The 24000-nt window shown below is 40.0% G+C and overlaps 2 protein-coding genes across 12 annotated transcripts in view; one reads left to right on the top strand and one right to left on the bottom strand.

Moving 5' to 3' along the window:
- The window catches only part of ELP4 (elongator acetyltransferase complex subunit 4), a 258974-nt gene extending 247714 nt beyond the window's left edge, over positions 1–11260 (top strand). For both annotated transcript variants that reach the window (XM_005578322.4, XM_005578321.4), the window contains exon 10: positions 10871–11260. In XM_005578322.4, the coding sequence (XP_005578379.3) occupies positions 10871–11002 (132 nt within the window). In that variant the 3' untranslated portion in view covers positions 11003–11260. The remainder of the gene's footprint in view (positions 1–10870) is intronic.
- Positions 11261–16423: 5163 nt separating this feature from the next.
- The window catches only part of PAX6 (paired box 6), an 18350-nt gene continuing 10773 nt past the window's right edge, over positions 16424–24000 (bottom strand). For all 10 annotated transcript variants that reach the window (XM_015434139.3, XM_065528337.1, XM_015434143.3 and 7 more), the window contains 6 exons: positions 22349–22507; positions 21783–21865; positions 21409–21559; positions 21195–21310; positions 18228–18378; positions 16424–17531 (listed from right to left, as the gene is read on the bottom strand). In XM_015434139.3, the coding sequence (XP_015289625.1) occupies positions 17446–17531; positions 18228–18378; positions 21195–21310; positions 21409–21559; positions 21783–21865; positions 22349–22507 (746 nt within the window). In that variant the 3' untranslated portion in view covers positions 16424–17445. The remainder of the gene's footprint in view (positions 17532–18227; positions 18379–21194; positions 21311–21408; positions 21560–21782; positions 21866–22348; positions 22508–24000) is intronic.

Raw genomic sequence — 24000 nt, 5'->3', positions numbered from 1 at the left:
ACTCCGTCTCAAAAAAAAAAAAAAAAAAAACTGCAAAAATCACCTGCATGGGCAATCAAGGACGTTAGCCCAGTTTGTAGCACCCAGTTCTCTCTGGAAGAAACTCCTTTGTCCATCATCCTGCGTATCCCTCTAGGAAGTTTTTCCTTGTCCATTATCAGCCCTGGCTACAGAAAGTCACCATTGGAGAGTATGCCCTTTGGGGGCTCCACAGTTTTCACGGCCCAGTTATTGATAGGTCAGGTTTGGGGGCCTAGGATTACTGTAGAGCCTGAATAATTATAGGCATTTGACCAGGCTTGTGGTTTCTTTGGCAATACAGTTTCCTCAGGACTTAGAAGATTTGCAGTCTGTTTGCTTCCCTTTGGTTCCATATGCAAGTAATCACAGCCAAAGAGTTTGTCTTATATAGTTCTAGGATTCAGTTGCAAGAAACAGATACCACCTAGTTATTTTATGCAGAGGGAAAGTTTATAGAAGAAAATTGGGAACCAGTGAAATGATTGGAAGGGCTGAAGGATATTGCCATCAAACTGGCCACCAGGAAATCCACCGCCTGTACCATAGTCAGGCACAGGTACCAAGGTAAAGAATTGGGAGACCACCACTGGAGCTATTAATTGAAGGCACACACTTGTGGGGCTGAACCTTTGGGGTTAGTAAATCCCACTGCCACCACTACAACTTCTTCTTGACCCCCATGAAGCAAGCAACTGGACACAGAAACAGTGGTTTGGCCTCAACTTCCACAACTGTCTCTCAACTCCCATGAAGCTGTTGACTAGTCAGTAGAATCCCAACACAAAAAAATAAATGGTCTCCACAGCAATGCTTGCCAATTACAGTAAAGCAGCAGTGAGATAGCTCTTGTTTCTGTTCCACCGGTTTTTGTTTTTTTTTTTTTAGACAGAGTCTCGCTCTGTCACCCAGGCTGGAGTGCAGTGACTGGATCTCAGCTCACTGCAAGCTCTGCTTCCCGGGTTTATGCCATTCTCCTGCCTCAGCCTCCCGAGTAGATGGGACTACAGGTGTCCGCCACCTCGCCCAGCTAGTTTTTTGTATTTTTTTAGTAGAGACGGGGTTTCACTGTGTTAGCCAGGATGGTCTTGATCTCCTGACCTCGTGATCTGCCCGTCTCGGCCTCCCAAAGTGCTGGGATTACAAGCTTGAGCCACCGCGCCCGGCCTCCACTTTTTTAATCTAGTGCAAATGCATCTAATTGGATAAACCTAATGCACACCTTCCTAACCCCTGATGTGTAGGAAGACATACCAGCAGACAAGATACTTCCTGATGGATGCTGAGCACCCATTCCGCTTGTTCATCATGACTTACATTGTAAGACTTCAGTCTTAGGCGGGGCATGGTGGCTCACACCTATAATCCCAGCTGCTCAGGAGGCTGAGGCAAGAGGATTGCTGAGCCCAGGAATTCAAGGCCAGCCTGGGCAACATGGCAAAACCCTATCTTTACAAAAAGTGCAAAAATTAGCCAGACATGGTAGCTTGTGCCTGTAGTCCCAGCTACTCGGAGACTTTGAGAGGATAGCTTGAGCCGAGGAAGTTGAGGCTGCAGTGAGCCATGATTGTGCCACTGCACTCCAGCATGGGCAACAAAGTGAGACTCTGTCTCAAAATAAATTTTTTTTAAAGACTTACATTCTGACCTCTCTACCTTTATCTCACTCTTTCGTCTTACCAGTAGCTGCCATGAAGCCATCTAAAATAATAGACTTGAGTGGGAAGGCAATACCCTTAATCTTTTACTCTGAGGTGGCTCCCATTTTCTGACCAGCCACTTAATAAAGGTATTTAACGAAGGCTTAGGGGCACAGACGTCTGCAAAGGCTGTCTGCCTTGGAGTGCAGGTGTAGAAACAGTTGGGTATTTTCAACCCTGTGGGGCCCCAATTGCCAAATTGTTAGTCAGTTTAGCTTGTGGGCTGCAAGTAGTCCCTTCCATCTCTTCTTGCAGATTCTATAACTCTAGCCTGAGTTCATCTGTCTTTTTTAAATGAATTTGCTTAAAGTGGCAAGAAGCTACCAACACACCAATGTTCTGAATTTCTCCAATGTTCTACGTAGAGCCACTGATTAGGAGGGAGGAAATTTGCCCTGCAAGTTATCACAAGCATAACAAGGCTCACCAACTTTCTACTTTGCAATACTTGACCTCACTGCCCATCCAGCCACTAAGCCAGCACACATTTAGGTAAGTGGTAGAACTTCAGTGCTTCTCTTGTCAGGTACCAAATTCTATATAAACAGAATATAGATTAGGCTGTTATTGCAGAGATCCAAAAACACAGTGGCTTAAGTAATGTAGAAATTCATGTATCTCTCACATAAAGCCCAGTTAGATGACCCAGTACTCTTCTGGTGGCCAGATGGTATCAAGACAGCCTAGACCCATTCTATCTTTTTGCTATGCCCTCCTCAGCAAATAGCTTCCATGTTGTCCAGGATGGCTGTGTTAGCACCCACCCTGAAGTCCACATTTCAGCAAGTGGCAAGAGGGAAGTTAGATTCATCCCTAACATTCAAAGAGCCTAGAGCAAGAATGCAAATAAAGGACCACATAATTATTATATGCCTAAATACTTTAAGTTATTAAGCCAACAAACTATTAAATATGTTCTTTCTTCCTTCCTTCACACATATACCTCCCTGAAAGGCCAAGTTTAAACTTAGGATCAGGGTTCCACTCCAGAACACGGAAACACAAGGAGAATTGGCCTACAGCATACAGCATGCCTCCTTTCTCTTCCCACCACTGCCCCCTTACCACACACAAGGGCACATTTACACATGTTTGTGGATGCCCAGCTTGCACATCCAAACTCTACCCCCACAAATAGCCATCTCTTGGCTACTCCTTGGGCCCCATGTTATACACATAGACAACACAGTCGACCGTTGGGGAATGAACCTGGGGGAGAGACCTGTGCAGGCTTTGTAGTCATTTGGACAGGGAACTCTGAAGTTATGAGTACCCAGAGCATGTTCTATAAAGAAGGGCAGGCTGGACATGGTAACTGATGCCTGTAATCCCAGCACTTTGGGAGGCCAAGGCAGGCAGATTGCTTGAGCCCAGGAGTTCGAGACCAGCCTCGACAACATAGTGTGACCCCATCTCAACAAAAAAGCTTAAAGGCCGGGCGTGGTGGTTCGTGCCTGTAATCCCAGCACTCTGGGAGGCTGAGGCGGGCAGATCATGAGGTCAGGAGTTGGAGACCAGCCTGGCCAACATGGCAAAATCCCGTCTCTGCTAAAAATACAAAACTTAGCTGGGCATGGTAGCATGTGCCTGTAGTCCCAGCTACTCGGGAGGCTGAGGCAAGAGAATCGCTTGAACCTGGGAGGTGGAGGTTGCAGTGAGCTGAGACTGCACCATTGCACTCCAGCCTGGATGACAGAGTGAGACTCCATCTCAAAAAAATAAATAAAAATTTTTTTAAAAATCAGCTGGACTTGGTGGCATGCATCTGCAGTCCCAGCTAGTTGGGAGGGAGAAGGCAGGTGGGTGGCTTTAGCCTGAGAGGGGAAGGCTGCAGTGAGCTGTGATTGTGCCAGTGTACATCAGCCTGGGCAAAAGAGTGAGACCCTATCTCACCAAAAAAAGGGGGTACGGAATCTAGAAGCACATCTCCTTTTGCCCTGTAATTCCTCACCCCATAGGATGGGGCATGACCAAAGGAGGTGTGGATCAGGACCTAGGGCAGGGGCTCTCTTGCCAAGATCTAATAGCAATTTTAAGGGAAAGGATAAGTAGATGTTGCCTCCCCTTTAAGGAACTCACCCTAAAGTTAACCATAGCACTTCTGCTCAAGATGAAGTGACTATAACTTAGTCATTCAGCCTCTCTATTGGCAAGGGAAGCTGGAAACTGTGACCTCTGTTCTGGGAGGCTGTGTGCCTCACTAATATTTAGAAATTCTTGTACTCTCTGAAAAGGAGAATAGATATTGGGAGTAAACTGGCAATCTTTGCCACAGACACATGCCTTTTCACAAATCACACTTTTGTTTAGACAGGTGAGTTCTTCTCAGTCTGCTTTCAGAGAGGTGAATTTGGAGGCAAGACAATACTGTCAGTTATAATTGACGGTCAAAATAATTGCACACCTGAGCATTTTTCACTGGACAGCCAATGTGCAGTGTTCCAGCGCTGAAATTTTGTCTAATTTTCAGATCAATCAGGAAGAACCCAATGAATATTTTTCCACCTAAAGGATATAGTATGATTATGACATTCACTAAAATTCAATTAAGATTAATCATTTTAATCTTAAACCCTGGGCATGAATTGGGCCTTAAACAAAAACTTAAACCTAAAACCTAATCATGTGTAGCAGAATTTGCTCCAGAAATATTCAGCTGCTACCAAATGTACACTTGCCAATCCAAAAAGAGCAAATATTTGGTTCTGGCATTGTTTCCACTGGCCTATTCATATATGACAATAATGCAAAATTCAGCAGATGCATCCTCCACATTGCAAATTCTAACCAGATGTAGAATAATTACAATGTAATATTACATTATAATAATATAATTATATTTTATAATTATGGAGTAATGCAAATACAACAATATAAAATACAATGATTATATAATAGCATATAACATTGATTTTTTTTTTGCAAGTTGAAACAACACTCTGAAATCTTGTGAAGATACCATAGCAATATAGCAATACTATGATGGTGAACATAATCTGTCTCCTCCCCTCCATCCTCCTCCTTGTGACCCTGAAAGGAAATCTGTCTTTCCACAAAGGAAGGAGAAATTCTCTGTTTATCCATAGAGCAGGGGAGACTGTGAACACATTGCTTTTATTCCCACTCTCTGGACTAGTGGGGTCATGAGGTATGCATTTGTTGGTCAGACACCATGAATGGGACCCCCAGCAGTCAGCTATAGTTCACATACTGAGTGAATGCTTCTGGATGGAGATCATTTGGTTGTGGCCCTTCTGGAAATTGACATGCCACTAGTTGTCTCCCAATATCCATTTACTCCTCCTTCTATAGTAATAGATTTGTTAAACATTTTTACACACTTTTAGACATTTCCCAGCCTCCCTTGCAGCTAGATGTGGCCATGTCTTTGTTCTGGGCATGAGTGGAAGTGATGTGTCCAACTTTCAGGTCTTGCCTTCTTGGCCCCTTTCTTCTCACAAACTAAGAGCTAGGAAGAGCATCAGCCTTGCAGCCAGAAGTGGAACCCCTTGTTGAGAATGACAGACCAGTCCTTCCCACTCTGAATTGCTTACTTCTGGACTGTAAAGTGGGAAAGAAATAAACTACCTTTTATAAGCCATTTTTAGAAGAGGGTAGGAGTAGGAGTGTCTCTGTATTATAACTACTTAGCCTGTACTCTTAATTCATTCCCTTGTACTTGGAGCAGTTCAGAATACAGACTGTGGCAGACATGAGTATATCATCCTGCAGTGAGAGCATCACAGCTGAAAGCCTGCAGTGGAATAGGATGGCGTGCCTTTTGAGCATTTGTTTCCTCCCCATTATATAAAGGGGGATATGCTTTTAAAACTCGAGTGGGAAAGCTTCATCTTCTGACATTTCCTTTATTAGTTACTTTGCCAGCAGTGAAGACATGTGCAAAATGCAGGTTTTAAAAATAAATAAAATAAAAATAAAATGGACCCCAAATTGCCTCCTTAATACAGCCATACACTGGCCCAGAAGCCAGGCATCTTACATGCCCCATTTTCACTCCTGCCTTACAAAGTATGAGGGAAATTATTTAGACTTTTAAAATCTCAGAAGCAGGGACTGCAATTGCACTTTCCTTTATATGTCTGTAAGGAGCCACAGTAGAGAGTAGTTATACTAAATACTCAGATTCCAGGCAGACTGAGACCTGGTGGCTAAGTCTGATATGCTGTTGCTATTGTTTATATATGTTCATTATATTTGTAGATTCGTTTCCTTGACCTAATAAACTCACTTGTTTTTATCTGGTACCATATGTATTTTTATGAACCATCTCAGATCCTTTTTTGGAGCAAGAAAAGTTATAAATAAATTAGTGTAGAACGTGATAGTTCACAAAACACTTACACATCTCATTTTATTCTGACAAGAGTCTTATGAGGGAAGAATCATTCCCCCATGATAGATGAGCACACTGAGGCTTAACCAGCTGAACTGACTCTGCTAAGGTCAAATGGAGAGTGAATGACAGAGGTAGGTATCTAACTGTCACTCTTTGCTTCTGAGTCCAGTGCCCACAAGTCCTGGCCACCTCTGTTAAGGGACCCATGTAGAACCTGTGTATTCTAAGGTATTTATAAGTTGCTGGTTTTTGTTTTTGTTGTTTGTTTGTTTTTTAAGATAGTTACTAAGGTTTTCAGGGGTTTTTTTGTAGAGACGAGGTCTCACTGTATTTTATTGCCCAGGCTGGTCTTGAACTCCCAGGCTCCCACTTCGGCCTCCCAGAGTGTGGGGATTACAGGTGTCAACTACCCTGTGCCTGGCAAGTTTTCATTTAAATTGGCAATGTTTTAAAGAAAAATGAAAAAATCTATTAGGAATATTCTGAGATATTAATGCTTATTTCTGTGATCCTGAGTAATACAAATTGTGACTTTTCAGGAAACGTCGGGAATGTTTAAAAGGTTTAAAATAAATCTTTAGTCATCTGCTAAGGGTTAAAGTGTACTACATCAATTGTTTTCAGAAAACAAACAGTGCCTAATGGTTTGGTCTTGGCAAAATGTGAAAAATATAAACCGATTAAACTTATTTTAATGAGTATTTACCTGCAATTTGTCTCAAATCCAGGTGTAATCTAGATTCATTATCTTGCCCCTTCTGTCTGGGAACTGTGAGTGCTGAGCACAGGCCTGGCAGGCTGGGAAAAAAGGAATTAGAAAGGAAACTGTTGAGCCAGGAATTCCAATCCTATGTGTCTATAGGATCAGTTTAGCCTCTGACTCAGAAGGAACAAAATATAGACAGTGGCTAAGCCCAACAAAGAGACAGACAGGCAAGTAGAGGGGAAAGAATCTCAAAGTCCAGCTCTCCTCGGTACCTCTTGGAGCCTCAGAGCAAATCACTTCTGCTGCTACTGCCTTATTATGACCCTGGGCTTCCCATGGGCCTAAGGGTGCCTTTTGGCAGGAGTCTCCATAATCGGCCAGAGTGTTTTGCTAGCCTCACTGTTTCCCTCCTTGCAGCATTGATCCAGTGGGATTACAGCAAATCACCCCGGCCTGTGCAGGAACCATGGAAGTTGTCACACCTTTCCCAGATCCGTTTGCCTACACAGAAATCATTGTTTTAGACAAGGCATTAATGGAAAAAGTGGGCAGGCAGGCAGCCAGCCAGCCAGCTATCCATCTCCTGCATCACACAGTCTCTTCCTCCCAGAATCTGAGAAAAGAAAATCAAGTGGAAAAATTTCAGCTCAAGAAGTAAGATATGGTTTTGGTTTTGGCCCTTGCTTCAGAACCCCAGGTATAAAATGAGAAATATGAATACCTTGATTTGGTTTTCAAGCTTGAGAATAATACGATTTTTTTGTAGTCTGATTTTTATTTAAACCATTACTCAGTGAAACCTCAATGTCTAAAAGTTTATATACCCCATAGCCCTGCAGTTTTAAGTCTAAAGGAGGTCACCATGCTATGCAGAGTATCTTGCAGCATATTTTTCAGAAGACAGATCTGGGATACAGCAGCATCTGAACATTTACATGTCAAGTGTGTAAATGCTTTGGAAGCCTCAAAGGAAAAATCCCTGACACACCTGGCAAGCCTGGAACCTGATCTCTCGTTCTTCCTCGCTGTTTCACATCGCGCTGACATGGCGCACAGGGGGAGGCTCAGAAAGAAAGAAAACAAAACCCACTGCTTGAGAAGTTAGATTGCGTAGTAAGCTCATTCAAGTAATAATCAACAAAAGCAGGCAAAATCACACATAGATTCACATATTTCCAAGAGCCATTCTTGGGCTTTTTCAAATGGCATGAATATACAACTAGCTTTACAATGTAGCATTTGGTTAAAAGCAGTTAATCATATTACCCCTAAATTTTTATGCGCAGAAGTCTCACACGAATGATATTTGACTTTACTTCAAAGCCATTCAACCTGAAAGATTTCCAAGCATGTCACATGTCACATTTAGCTACTTTTGCTCTGAAGGGCTTTCAGCCAACTGGCTCACATTCATTGCCTAGAAAAGCAGAGGCAGAAAAATGCTTAGCCAGTCCACAAGCAAATAGGTCGGCTCCTGAAATAAATTGTATTATGCTTGTTCTAAACAAACCACGCAAGTTTTCTCATTTAGATTATCAGAGTAGTAGGACCCGTTAACTAAATGCATCATGTAATCGTAAAGATATATTGGTTCTCCTGTTAAGCAAATCTCCATTCTTCATGTCAGAATCCAGTTTATTACTTCAGACCCAGCTCAGATGCCAACCCCATAAAGCTTTTTCATGTTTTCCTTCCCCAACTGTGACTTCTGGTTTGTCTCTGCCTTTTTTGTATACATAACTTGGAGTGTTCAGTGTGAGGGTTACCTGTGTGTTTGCCTTATTCATGTTACTGGATTGTAAGGAAATGAGTGTGGAAGGTACTTTATTGACCTAACCTTTCAGAATGCCTTACTTCAAGTGGATTCTAAATGTTTGTTGACTCCAGTTGATTTACCAAACAGCCTAATCACTAACATAATTTGTCAGGTCCCAACCAAAAGTATATACATACACGTTTCTTTATGGTAATTTTCTTTTTCAGATAACCTTCAGATTATGCATGTATCCTGGTCATTTTTCTTTTGCTCATTAGCAATAACTACAACATCTTAAACATTAAAACTCAGACATGTAATTAAAGGTCTCTTTCCCTCCTGCTTCCTCACATGGACACTGATAGAATTAACCCTACACAGACATTTGTAACCCCAAAATTTAGAACCACACTTGCCTTTTGGATTCCTGGGCCTTTTATGTTTTTTTTTTTTTTTTTTTTTTCTGAGACAGAGTCTTGCTCTGTCGCCAGACTGGAGTGCTGTGGCGCGATCTTGGTTCACTGCATCCTCCAACTCCCTGGTTCAAGCGATTTTCCTGCCTCAGCCTCCCTGGTAGCTGGGATTACAGGCACGCACCACCACACCCAGGTAATATTTGTATTTTTAGTAGAGACAGGATTTCACCATGTTGGCCAGGATGGTCTCCATCTCCTGACCTCATGATCTGCCTGCCTCGGCTTCCCCAAAGTTCTGGGATTACCAGATGTGAGCCACTGTGCCTGGCTGATTCCTGAGCCTCTCATGCCTTTGTTTCTGCCTGAAATCTTTCCTGGAACAAACTAGAGCATAAAGAAATGAAAGAATTGCTTAAAACAAAGAAACAAATATGTCTTTATTTGTGCTTTTTTGTCATTCAAGAAATAGACATTTAGTTACTTAATAAGTGACAGGCTGGGTCCCATGGATACTAAGGAATAGTTTTGTATGGATATTATTGTATGACTGTTGCAGCTTTTCTTGACCCCCTTGACCTTTCTGACATGTTTGTTGATCATGCATTTGTATAATAGTATCTTTTATCCTAGATATATTTGTATTAAAAATAAGTACAGGCAGGTTGAAATCAAGGAAGAATATTTTTTCATAAATTATTTTTAGTTTTAAAATATTTTGATCATATGCACACAGCTTGTGTTTACATGACAATAAAAAGCCTTTGTTCAAGAAGGAAACTAACTGGAGCATATGCTTGTGGACCACAATATTTTGACCAAAAAAATATGGTTCTCCCCTTTTTCATCTGTTCCCCCCTACCCCCCATATTGAAGGGAGTTTTCCAAATGAAGGGTTTCAGCTAGGTTGTCTCCAGGTCAGTTCTCCTCTAGAAGGCTCTGTGTAGTCATCAGTGGGGAGCCCTATGCTGCCTTATCTTTAGCTTCCCACACACTTTGTGTCTCACACAACAGATATGTTCCTTTAAGTTTGGATTTTTATGAAATAAATTTTGCAAGCTGGGAGCACTGAGAGTTAAATGAATTTGATATTCTTTTGAAAACAGGAAAGTGTTCTTTTGAAATATGGATGTTTCTCCATAATTACAGTAACTTCTGTTGTGGTCGGTTGCTGTAGTAAGTTTAAATCAGCCTGTATCTGCAGAAAAACAGTTGGGATGGGCAGGGGTTGGGAGGGTGTTCAAAGCAACGCTGTACTTTTGAAAACATGACCCAGCATTATGCATAGAAACAAACTTACCAAGACCCGTAATAGATGCTACAGCTGACTTACCTGAACATATAAAAAAATTGGCCCTTTGGTTGGTATCATTTTTTTATGTTGTCAATATTTCTGTGAAAATTTTAAGTTCCTAGAGAAAGTATAACCTTGAAAAAGAATCGTCAGGTCAGCTAATAGACAAAGACAAACAAGTATTCATGGGAATCTATAATTGCTGAAAAGCTACATTTGACCTTAAAAATTGCATGTTGGAGCCCTGGCAAAACAAAACAAAGCCAAAAAGAAAAAAGACACCTGCCGTTATTTATGCGGTATTTCCAACGATGCTGTTATTTATGTGTTTACATGTGTTCACTTCTACCTCATGAGAAAAGATCTTAATACATTTTGGTTTGGACACTGAAAATGTTCCACTAAGGTTCCTGTACAGTTTCTGTAATGGCTGTAATTTGTAAAATCCAGTAGGAACAGGAGGTGATTATACTGGAATTCAGTCTGAAGAATTGTTTTAGCAGGAATTTTATATGCAAGACTAAATGCTAATCAACAGAGCATAATATTGTATTCTGGAGTATGCTAGCCAAAGCAAAATTAATTTTTTTCTTCTCTTTTTCTTCTCCTGAAATCTTCTGCTATAGCGACTGCATTTGCCTCCAGACTTGTCAGACACAGTGAGCCGCTCAAGCAAACAGGATCTGGCAGAATCCACCAAGCGGCTGGGCCCAGGCTGTGGCATGATGGCCGGAGGCAAGAAGCACCTGGACTTCTAGGGATTCCTCTTTAGCCGTTGCATGCAGAATTCTATGACACTCTAATTATGATTGCTAATAGCTTATGTAAATATTTTTCTTAACAATTTGACCCTCCACTCCTTGAAAAACACAGGATTGTAAAATGGAGCCACCATTTCTTATTTTTTAACTTTTTACAGAAGTAACACAGCAGAAATACTTTTCAATTTTTCCTTCATGCTATAGAGAAAATAATTTTATTTTTAAATAAACACCAAAAAATGTCAAAAATCTCAAGATGCCTGACAGTGGTCATTCGTGTCCATGTACTAAGGCATTTAGTGTCATGGTAATGTGCATGTCACAGCAGGTAGCATACAAAACATGATGAAATTCAAGATTGTATATGAAAACATATTTTCTCTTTATTTCAGAAACAGTCACTTGCCACCAAAAATGCTAAGTTTTTTTAATGAAAATGTGTTTGCTAATATATAAAATAAATTTGCATTTATGTATCTGGTTATTAAATTGATAAAGACAAAATAATATTTGGGGATTTAGACTCCATTAAAGATAATTAGTCTACCATAGTAGTTATTAAATATAAAGAACTTGAATGATAGGAAACATAGAAAAAAGAAGTGGATGGTCTTTAGTTTAGTAATCCTAAACAATTGAAGTCAGTACTATGAAATTATGTCAACAGGCATCATTCAGGATTGAAATTCAAACTGACAGCTACATTAATGCTAGGATACCAGGAGAAAAACATACTGAAGCTTGTTGAGAGATTTTACAGAACATAGGTCTGAGACAGTGAAAAAATGAAACTAACTCACATTTTCATTGCATCACATAAACCTTTTGTTAATTATGAACATCGGTTGAGTGTGTAAATTTCTAACCATATAAATACGTCTTTGGGGGCGTATAGCATATTGAACCAGTTTTCATATAAAACACTAGGTGTTTTAATTATAATTTCATATTCTCAAAGCTTTTGACAGATAATAGATAAAAAATGAAAGTTAAAAAGTAACTTGCATATTTAAGAGTCTTGATTTTTTTAAAAGGTGTTTAACATCCATTGGGAGAAACTGAATTTCCAAAATACATTTTCAAATGTATTCGAATATTTTGAAGCAGTTATAACTAGCATTTTTAAGCAGCTTGCTTTTAATATACCACAAATTATACTTTATTTGTTCTTGACAACATTGTAGAAAACAAAGACTAGGTTTTTAAAACTGTCTAACCAATATGATGAATGTCAGTCACTTAAAAAAACCCACTGTAGCATAAACACATACTGTATACAGCTTTTATTCAGAATTAGAATAATTGAATCAATGACAGTGATTTGCCAGGATGTCAAATCTCTCCATCATATCCTGTCACTACCAGTTTATTTTTTGTGATCAAAATCAAAAAGACAACTATTTTGTCACCCGCTATTTCATTAGTACTAAAAATCAGGTTTCTTATTCTATTTTTTTAGAATGTCTGGTTTATTTTTTTCATTTCTTTTAATTCTAAAGACAAATTCTTCCCCATTTTCTTTTCAAAATAAAGTTTCAGAATTGATCTGTCAGTTAAAATTAAAGGGCTTTTATATTAAGCAAAGGTGCTTTTAAATTTTAAAGCAACTTCAGAAAATTGATTTAGTCCATAGATAATAATGTTGTGCGGATACTCCACAAAAGCTCTGCTATGTCCTTTGAAAGCATTATGAACATTCTGAATAAATTCAAATGAGTATTTTAGTCAGGTTATTATTTTAATAACTCTAACCTTTTTCTTACCATGTTGATTCATTTTATACAAACACACAATGGAACAATTACATAGCATATGACTCTCTGAAAAAGAGATGTGAGGTCATCAGATATGCAAATTGCTTGTCAAAATACTTAATAGGTCATTGATTTACTTCCCTGGCTACCATGTCTATAAAATTAACAGCCAATTACTAGTTAATATATGCTTTGCAAATAGATAAATACTATAAAAATTGAATATACATATTTGAACCCTTATTTTCAATATAAAAGAAACTTTTCAAACTCAGTAAAAGTGCATTTTGAATAATAAGAGTACCTGGGCTTCCAAAAGTCATATCCAAGTGCTTTGTTTTTCTGGGCAGGCTTTGTAAAAATAAGCTACTGAAGAGGGGTATATATTTTTGTCTTCCTCTGATAAAAACCCACTCTGAAAATGTGTTTTCCTTTCTTCTGGAAACATTATTTGTTACTCATTATGTTTAATAACAATAGCATATTGTTACTCATTATGTTAATAACTTACTATATAAATATATCGCTCTTCAATAGTGCTACTGTAGGTATAGACACCATTTTGATACATTATGAAATATACACTCCATTAACAGGTTTTTTAAAATTATCAGCTTGACTCAAAGATATAAATACTTAAGAACAATGCCAAACATAGTATCTGAAATGATATATTTTCCGTGTTTCTAGTATATGAATTTCAAAACACTATATGGTATTCATTTCTTACACTAGATTTGCCTTTCTTTAACATGACGTAAGTATTTTGACTACTGCAGTTTGCTCAGGCGCTAGGGTTCTAAGACTTTTTGAATTTCCTTCTAGTAGCCACCAGACAATATCTACTTCTCTCTTCCATTTATTCCTTATGTCCATCTCCAGGATCTTTAAATACTAACAGTAGACAAAATAAAACTACTTTAGAAGGAAGCGACATTCTGCAATCAATTCCCTGTCCATCTTTTAATTTTAACAAATCAGACACACATGGGCATACAAAAGGAGAGTGGGGTGACCCCCCTATTCATTTGTTTAAGCCCATTATTAATGTCATTTCTAAGACAGTGTGTTACTGCTTTCCAAAGATAGTCACCATCAACATTATTGAAATAAGCAGTACTAACCCTAAGTACTTAAACTTTGAACTTTAAAACTGAGCAGTTGAGTCATTTAGTACCAAGCCAAAACACAGAAAAACAAAAAAGCAGATGAGGTTTATTCTTGAGAAATGAAAAAGAGAAGAATATATATTTGGCCTTGGTGAGCCAAACATACAGAGAAGAAAAGGCTTTTTTTAATCTTACTAATATGAGAGGCCTAGAGTAAAAAGAAATAAGCAAAGGAATATAGACACAATCCTAAGATGACAAACATTCACAGAACAAAGCTGAATCTTAAAATAATACTGTGTAAGTGAATCTTAGGAAACCTAGTGACAATAGAAGGAAGAAATGTCAGTGAGCTCTATCAAGAAACCAGTTGTTTACCATTTAAGGGTTAGGAGGCATAGCTTTGGGGGGGAAATATTCTGGAAATTCATTGCAGTAAAATGCATTTTTTTACTTAGAGCAGTTTGAATGTTTATTACTTAAAACATTCAGCTCTTATTCTGTTCACTTGGTTTTCCCAAGTCCGTCAAGTTTGGAGAAAAATTTTAGGCTTTTAGTCCTGTGAGTCTACTGAGATCTTCACAAATAATCTCCATCCTGGAAGATGGCATCAAAACATCCCTGCAGATACCCCATTGATAAATATATAAATATATGTATCATTAAATAAATAATAAAAATAAATTATTTCAACCATGAGTAAAAGTTGCCAACTCCCAGGCACTGCTACCACACAGTGCCTGGCATGCTGTCCCCGAGAGAGTGCCTGGAGCTCTGTTTGGAGGGACAATTCATGTCCCTAGGGTGTGGGCAGAAGGCAAGGCAGCCGTTCCCATCCTGCTGGATCAGAGGGCTTCTGCAGCTGAGCAGCCGCTTCTTCAGACTCATACCAGACTGTGCCACTTTGCCCTGGCAATCCTGACCCTCAGAACACACATATACGTGCCCAAGTGCGTACATACCCTCCGCTCCCACATCACTCCTTTTCTCCCATTCCCACCTCTTGCACCTGGCGTGCCACACTCAGGTCTCCAAAGTCTCTGCTCTCTACACAACAGAACCGTGGGCCAGAACTGGCTGCCTGACCCTGGTGGAAGTTACAGCCAGTGAGAAGGAAGAAGTAAGCCAGCCAGCAGCTGTGGCATGCACTCCCACATAGCCCTTCTCTGACAGTTCCCTCAGCACACGACCCTCGGGGAATGTAGGCTGCAAAATGTCAGGAGGTAGAAATGTCTGCACGGGCAATTGTACCAACAGTGCATACGTGTGCGCACTCCCCTGCAGAAATGTGCCGCTGTGCAGTGCAGGCTGACACTGAACAAAACTACATGCACACATTCAAAAACTGCAGTCAACTTAGGAAGGTGTCTCCAAATGTGCAGCGACTCTGGTGGCATAAAATTAGTAGTATGTTTCATGCCAGAGCGATAAATCTCAATTATCTGTTCACAAGTAATTCCTTAACTAAAAAACAGTAGATATTGAACTAGAAGGTCATGTTTAAATCCTTCCATTAATTTCTATATTTCTGATCATTTGCTTTTGGGGGTTTTTTTAAAGCAGAGTAGAATTCAGTGGAAGTGTGTCTTTGTCCCCAGAGGTTTCCGCATGTGCAAGCATTTTAATCTAGACTGCCAGAACCCCCAGGCTTTTTACTGAAGTTTGCAGGGGAAGACTTATCTGTATTGACTTATATGTTGCACAGAACAAATAAAAGTCTCAGACAGGCCTTTTTTACCCAACAAAGGCTTATTTTTTTCCATCCTTTGCTTGGGCTCAAGCACTCCTGCCCTGCGTGCCTCCACTTTAAACATGATCAGATCTGTGCTTCATTGCAAATAACAACTGACCAACAATGGGCCCTGCTTCATAGATTTGGGAATGTTTGGCTTAAGCTGCCAATGACTGAAGGCCTTTAATTCCCACCGGCCAGTCACAGTCTGCTTTGTTGTTGTCTGTTGATGTGTCTGTGCTCATTATTCCTTGACATGCAACATCCCCCCTCCACCCTCCAACCATCCACAACCGCACAGAAAGCAAGATTCAAATGGGAACAGCTGTAGTGGTTCAATGGGAAATGATGCCTCTTGTGCAAAGGGGAGGGAGACAGAAAAGGGAGAGGGCCTATTTGAAAAAGGCAACAGCTTTCAGAAAGTCTCCTTTAAGAAATCTACTTTTGAATATACTTCAGTGAAATCATTGTTGAAACAGGCTGACAATGAAAATCTGCCCAGATTGAAAATGCCAGTCCTAATTCAAAAAACAATTCCTAGCTAATAGCTTGTTGCATTTTTATATTATTTCTAGACTTTGAGCTTTTGAATTAAATGGCTAACTGGGAAATGTTACCATTTCGTATATATGTTGTGGGTATAAATGGGCACAGATCTACACCCAGCTATAAGTGGGATTTTTTCTAACACGTTTTTGATTTATGGTATCTATAAGAATTATTTTTTAAAGATCATCAGGATGTAAAACAGAGTGTGTATGAAAGTAACCATTGGTTTAGAATGTTGATCTAACATGGAAATAAAATTTGTAACACCACACTATAAGGTTAAAAAGAAAATTGTATAATAAAGGAAATACAAAGGCTTTGGCATGGTTTTTTACAATCAACAATGGTTAATTTTGATATGTAGTTGTGAACAACTTCAAAACACTTAAGTTTAAAACTCTTGCAAGCACTTTTAATTGATTAGGAATGAATTCTAGATGCACAAAATGATTGGACCGTGAACAGTAATACAACTATATCTAAGAACAATTAACTTTTGCTGGCCAAAAAAGAAACGTATGATTGCATGAAAATGTGTATAAAACATCTATAGAGTATTCTTGTCAAATATAAATGAAATTAACTTTATTATAGAAATCATTCTGAGGATTTCTAGGGAAGACAAATACTTACATTTTGACAAAAAACAAATTGGATTATATCGAAGACACACTCTACCTTTTAGCTATCAACTTTTTTTCTTCCTTGAATTTATATCTTACCCTTTTTTGCACATAAACTTCATCTGTTAACAACCTTTGGAAAACCAACAGATATTTCTGACATAAATCTAGTGCATGTTGTTCCAGGTTTAATTATATGCAAAGGAATGATACAAACTTGGAACATCAGTCCATAAACTATGAACAGATGGGTAGAAGTATTCGATATATCTTGATAAAACTCTTAAATTCATGGCAAAGCTTGTTGATCATGGTTTTCTTTTTTAAAAAAAAACAACTTCATGACCAACACAGATCAAACATCCATCCAGTCTACATTGTTCTTTTTTTTCATTATAACATACAAATGCCCATTTACAAATAATACACCAAAATGAATAAAAGTTTGGATACCAAAATGAAGATTTGTTCCAACTGATATCGTGCCTTCTGTATACAAAGGTCCTTGTTTCAAGTCCATTCCTTCCCCAATGGTACAATACAGGACACAGTTGTAGAACTGAAGCGCCTCTAACAGCCATTTTTCTTTCTTTTCTGAAAGCTCAATTGTTGTGTCCCCATAGTCACTGACTGAATTAACACAATATTTCCTTTCCTGTTTTTTTTTTTTTTTTTACTGTAATCTTGGCCAGTATTGAGACATATCAGGTTCACTTCCGGGAACTTGAACTGGAACTGACACACCAGGGGAAATGAGTCCTAGAAGTGGATGAAAGAAATAGCCATGTAGATATTCCCTTTGAGAAACAGACATGGAATACAAATTTATGGGTTTACAAAAAAAACTAATACTTGCTAACATTTTTTACTGTATTAAAAAATGCTTCCATTGTTACAAATAAAAGTAGCACCTTCAGAAACTAGACAACATGTTTATATATACCTGTTGGATCCCAAGTACCTGCCTGCCAATCCATAAGAAAAGAAAAAAATCCTCCGTTTGTTTGCATGGTTGGAACTTTTACAATAAATCTATCTCTGGAAAACCAATGTGTCACTTTTTATTTGCAGCGAAAGGTCTAGGGGAGATACGAGGGCAAGAAGCATTTCAACAAGCACGCACCTACAGCTCAGTGGGCCCCCTACTGAGCATGGTCTAATAATCTGTCCTCAGAAAACTTGCAGTCTCAGGCCTTGTCTTCATACACAACTTTGGTGACCAAATTCAGGAAAAACAATTTCAGTTTTTGTATATGGTGTAAAGTTACTAATTAGCTTAACTGAATTTCCTTTTTCAATCCCCATCCCCCAGGGACACGGACAGCAAAGAGTTAAACACAACCTCCCACAGGACCAGGAGATTCTGTTTGGGTAGACTTCTAGTGACGAGAGATCACCTAGTAAAAGAAACTGTACAGGCCACCTCTGTACAGCCCGCAGAAAGCAGTGGCTCACCTGTTGAAGTGGTGCCCGAGGTGCCCATTGGCTGACTGTTCATGTGTGTCTGCATATGTGGGGGGGTGTAGGTATCATAACTCCGCCCATTCACCGAAGGGCTGGTGGGCAGCATGCAGGAGTATGAGGAGGTCTGGCTGGGGACTGGGGGCTGTGAGGAGAGAGGCAAACCTGTGGTTACTGAGGAACACATCACACAGCCACAGCCCCAGGCTCCCTCCTCCCGAGGAACTCTGGCAACAAGTCTGATCATTAAAGATGCCTTCACATGAAGTACTGGAATTCCATATGATAAATCTAAGATTGGGCCTCGAGCTAGTCCTTCCACTGGCCACAGCTAGAAGAAAGTTGCCTATGTATCAAGCTTCTAAAGCACAGTAGGTTCTGACAACTGTCCAGCTCCATGGTTGCCACTATCCATAAATTAATGGGAGTTTTGTCTCTAACCTCTGCTGGCATCTTTGAAGAACCTATTGCATGAGGACCTTCATCAAAACACATCCCCCCTCTCCCTGTAAATCTGGATTTATTTGGGAACGCTGTGACCCCCAAAGCCCACATCTCAAGCTTTGGGACAGAGAGCAGTGGGAGGAGCTCTCAGTAAAGTATGGTTCAGGGACCTTGGGAACCTTTCACAGCCAGACTCATGGGATTAAAGATTATTTGAAGAAGCAGATCTGTAATGACCCCAAGTTAAAGTGATCAGAAGTGTTAGAAAATATATCCCACCCCCATCCTGAGAATTAACCACGATTTCCTAATAGACCCAAACCCCAGATCGAGTTAGTAAATGTAACCCACCTCCATCCTGAGAATTAACCATGACTTCCTAACAGACTCAAAAGCCCAGACTGACTTATAACCAGAAAACTGTTGCTGCCCTCGAACGGTTCAGAATGGCAGCATTGAGGAGGTGAACCTTTCTCCTAACGAAACGCCTCACGAGCTCTCACGGTACTACACCATGGCAGCGAACGGGATGAATTAAAAGAAGTGTGTCAGGAACAAGCAAGTCAGATGAGAGTACAGTATACTATCATTTTTCTTCTCTGCAAACTGGAGAAATGTTTAATTTCCAAGATCCATATTCTCAGAGAGGGAAGCATATCAGAGAAGGTCCAGAGGAAGACATCTACCATTTGTAAAATGATGATTTTGGTCAAGAGAATGAATAAATGGCTAGACAAACCGGCTCACCCACTCCAAAATTCAAAGAGTAGTTTTCTCTGAAGAGTAAAGTTATTAATCATTTTGATTTTCTTTATGCTTAATGAATACATCTACTTTTTGAATTATATAAATTATGTAATTTTTAAAAGTCAGTGTTTGAAATAGATTGATTCCCCACATCGGTCTGTATGTGGAAACAGCCCTAATATAATGGCAGCATCTACTTGTACATCTTATTATTTTCTCATACACATTTTGCTATCTTCACAGAAACCTGGATGTTGTTACAATATATGAAACTGAACAAGACACTCTGTGGCCTTATTAAAGTCAGATGATGACTACTAACATCAAGTTCAAAGAGGCAAACAGGCCTTGAGGGCCCTGCCAGAATTTCAGCTTGCATTTGTTTCTAATTCCTGCAATGACTTCCTCTAGGCAACCTGACTTCTGGAAAATTCCAGTGCGGTTATAGCAACACCAACTAATGGGCTGTTAATCCCTTAATTTACATCAATTGCACTATGGCCAATAATATCCAGATGCAATAAAAATAAACATGTGAATAATTCTTCTGAAGTTGCTTATCTAGCTGCTCCTATATTAGTCTGAAGACTGTGAAACATTTATTTTGCTGTTATTTGGATCTGAAATCCAGCAAAAAATGTTCAGTGGAGAATAAACAACCAGTGTAGCCCCAGAACTGTTTCCAGCAGAGGCTCACGCTGGCCAGTATCATACCATGTAATATCTCTAGTTGTTGCACAAACAGGAGTTCTAGGAAAACCACTGGGAAAAGCCTACCAGAAGACATTTTTCCTATCAAGAATCCATCCAGCAACAAAGGTTTAGTACAAACCATCTGCCTTATCCAACTTACATCATAAAGGGTGAACCTAGTGCAGAGCCTCTAAATCAGGGGCTAATAGATATTTGGGACAGAACTAAGAGGAGAGGCAGGCTGTCATACCAAGTGAATAGCATCAAGCTTCCCAGGCAGCTAGGAGGGCCACAAACTCATCACACCATTCACGGCAAAGACACACTACATTTCCAGCAAACACCTGCTATGCCTTTTCTTATTGTAGATATAGACAGAAAACTAGCATTCTCATTATGTTATGTATATCTCACCATGTAAATATGAATCCCATTTCCGAGCCCTTTTTTTCTCTCTCACTGGTTTATCACACATACCCTAAGTAATGCCCCAAATGCATGCATAGATTATATATTTAGCATACAAACACAATAATATAAACCCAAATTTTAAACTACTAATCTCCCGCTATCTGATAATGTGCCAGCATTATTTCCATTTTCTGGTACAAGGCTCCCTAGTACCCGAAATATGCCCCACCACCACCCAACATTATCAAGTTAACAGTATAATAAAAGGCAGATCAACTTGACAAAACTGGACAGATTTTTATTACTAATTTTTTTAGGGCATGAATTAATGAGTCAATCACTTAAAAGAGATTGGATTGACTGTCTCACTGGTACCCAAAACATGCCCCACTACCACCCAATATTATCAAGCTAGACAATATGATAAGAGGCAGGTTAACCTGACAAAACTGGACAGATTTTTTTTTGAGGGGTGGGGCATGAATCAATGAGTCAATCACTTAAAAGAGATGGGATTGACTGTCTCCGACTTGACTGGTCAAACCAATCACTGTAGTGCGAAAAGCTCCCATGGGCGCAGACACAGCCAACGAGGTCCGCAGGCCCTGAGCCACTCCTCACTTCTCTGGGGCCTGGATTATGCAGGCCACCACCAGCCGCACTTACTTGCATAGGCAGGTTATTTGCCATGGTGAAGCTGGGCATAGGCGGCAGAGCGCTGTAGGTGTTTGTGAGGGCTGTGTCTGTTCGGCCCAACATGGAGCCAGATGTGAAGGAGGAAACTGAGGGCAAGAGAAATGACAGTAGTCAGGGTGAGAGTCAGAGCCCCGAGCAAATAGGTTTAAAGACATCGATTCATAGTATTAGTATTTCAAATTACCAGGTGTGGTGGGTTGTGGAATTGGTTGGTAGACACTGGTGCTGAAACTACTGCTGATAGGAATATGACTAGGTGTGTTGCTGGCCTGTCTTCTCTGATTCCTCAGTTTTTCTTCTCTTCTCCATTTGGCCCTTCGATTAGAAAACCATACCTGGAAATCAGATTGGACAGGTTAGCACCGTGTCTACATGGAGCCCAGCCCCACCTCGGCACCTCCACTACTGCCCTCCCCATGCCCATGGCAGCAGAGCATTTCACAGACTGAACCTGTTATTAGTCCTATAAATGATTAGTGCTCTGTACAAGCACCTCTGTCTCTAAGAAAAACAAATGGTATGAATCGCAAAGTGTGAAACTGCACAGTCCCTGGGTACCTGTATTCTTGCTTCAGGTAGATCTATTTTGGCTGCTAGTCTTTCTCGGGCAAACACATCTGGATAATGGGTTCTCTCAAACTCTGAAAGAGTAAGTTGATTTTCCATATTGTGCCAGAACTACACAAAATATGTTAACCAAACTGTGGATCAAGCTGATTCCCACCTCCCCGCTCCCATTACCTCCAACCAATTCCCTTTAAAATGCTTCTAGTGTTGACTGTACTTGGAAGAACTTTCCCACCAGAACTAAGTTAAATTTTCTTTGGAATGACATTCAATGACCTTTCTGTGGCCCGAAATAGCCAAATCATCGTTTTTCCTTGTAAGCCAGACATTTAGTATTTGAATTACTGGTAGATGAAAAGAAGAAACAGACACACACACACACACACACACACACACACACACACACACACACTGAAAAGATGCCCAGAGAAATAAAAAGAAAAAAGAAACCTTTTCAGTCCTCTATGCAAAGGGCCCTGGCTAAATTTAGCTCTTTGTACTGAAGATGTGGCATTTACTTTGATTTACTGCTTCTCTACTTTGAAAAACTCTATCACCTTTCTCCAGGGCCTCAATTTGCTCTTGGGTAAAGGATGTTCTATTTCTTTGCAGCTTCCGCTTCAGCTGAAGTCGCATTTGAGCCTCATCTGAATCTTCTCCGTTGGAACTGATGGAGTTGGTATTCTCTCCCCCTCCTTCCTGTTGCTGGCAGCCATCTGGAACAAAAAGAATAGGACGGTAAGAGAAATTTGGAATAACGCGGAGCCTCCAAAAGGGGCTTGGTGCAGTCTTAAATTCCAAGAGCATCGTATCCTGACAGCCTCACCAAGACATTCCCAAGGTAACTGTCAGCCTTCTGTTAACAAAAGACATTTGTGATGTTAGTTACCTGACCGCCATTTTCTTTGTTTTTATCAAGACAAGACTTTATAATACACACACTAAGTGGCATTTCTTGAATGAAAAAATAAGCACTGAAGTTTCCAATTAAAATGATCTTTTATAAGTAACCCCAACTCCCCAAATGCCTCACTCCATTCCCTACAGAATCTCTTTACCTATGGCTGTGTTGGGAAAATAGAAGAGTGATGCTCAAGATTTCAGTTGATCTATAATCAGTAATTCCTATCTAATCAATTAGATGTTGATAGGTTTGTAGAAAATGCTATTAAGGAACCAAACCAAGCTTGTAATCTTTTTAAAAAAATATTTATCTAGTTTTTATTTGAATTCTGCACAGTCAATTTCATTTTAAAGGTTGTGAATTTAGAAGTGCTCGCATTGTTCTGCAGTTTTATTCAACTATTGTATGAGTGCGCTTCGCCTTGACACCTATTACGAGCACAGCTGTAATTATATCATCACCAAGAACAGGCTATAATTGCTGAAAATGGAATTTTATATTTAGATAAAAGGACTGTCCATTCTTTGTAATGTGTTGCACCAGAGAAAAGTAAGATTTCTTTTAAATTTTTAACGTGTAATTTTTAAAAAGAAATAGTAGAGAGTTCACTAACTAGCTAAATATTCTATGCTGCAGCTGAATCTTTGGCATATCATTTAAGTGGTACATTTTTAATTAGGGCATTTCCACCACTTTTAATGTAATTTCTATCTTTATACAGGGGGAAAGTTTTATTGTTTTCCCTTGCTGCCTGGAGGGCAAGATGTGTACTTGGGCTAGCTGGCTCTTCCGCCTTGCACCTTGCCTGTAAGCCACAGTCTGTGTGAAGGGAAGCAGGATTGCCTAAACCCTGACTGGGCCTCCAGGGCCACTACAGGCTGGGTCCCGGGTCTGGGGTCCTGAAATGACCCCCAAAGGATACTAACATGGGCTACCCACCTCCCTATCCTCAAAACTTGGCCAGAGGTGGGGTGGAGGAGTCCTTAGGAGCACCTTGGTGGGAATCGACTTGGCCAGGAATATTATTTATAACCAGGAGACAATAGGCTGTGCCTTCAAAGAGTTCAGGGAATTGTGACAGGATCTAGTGGGATCTTTTCAGGAACTCTGAAATGTTTTAAAACCCCAACTTTCTCCCCCATTTAAACAGGCGGATTCATCGGCACTGGCCACCATATGGGCCCTTGGAGATCTATTGAGATGACCACCAACACTTGAATAGCGAGGGGCTGCTTTTCAGCGCTGCACAATGCCCCGCGAGTAAGGGAAACTATTAAACTCCTGGGGCAGGAGCGTTGGCAAACT

Source organism: Macaca fascicularis, chromosome 14 (assembly GCF_037993035.2).
Source record: "Macaca fascicularis isolate 582-1 chromosome 14, T2T-MFA8v1.1".
Classification (NCBI taxonomy): Eukaryota; Metazoa; Chordata; class Mammalia; order Primates; family Cercopithecidae; genus Macaca; species Macaca fascicularis.
Note: the sequence above shows the minus strand (reverse complement) of the source record. Positions and strands in the feature narration are given on the sequence as shown.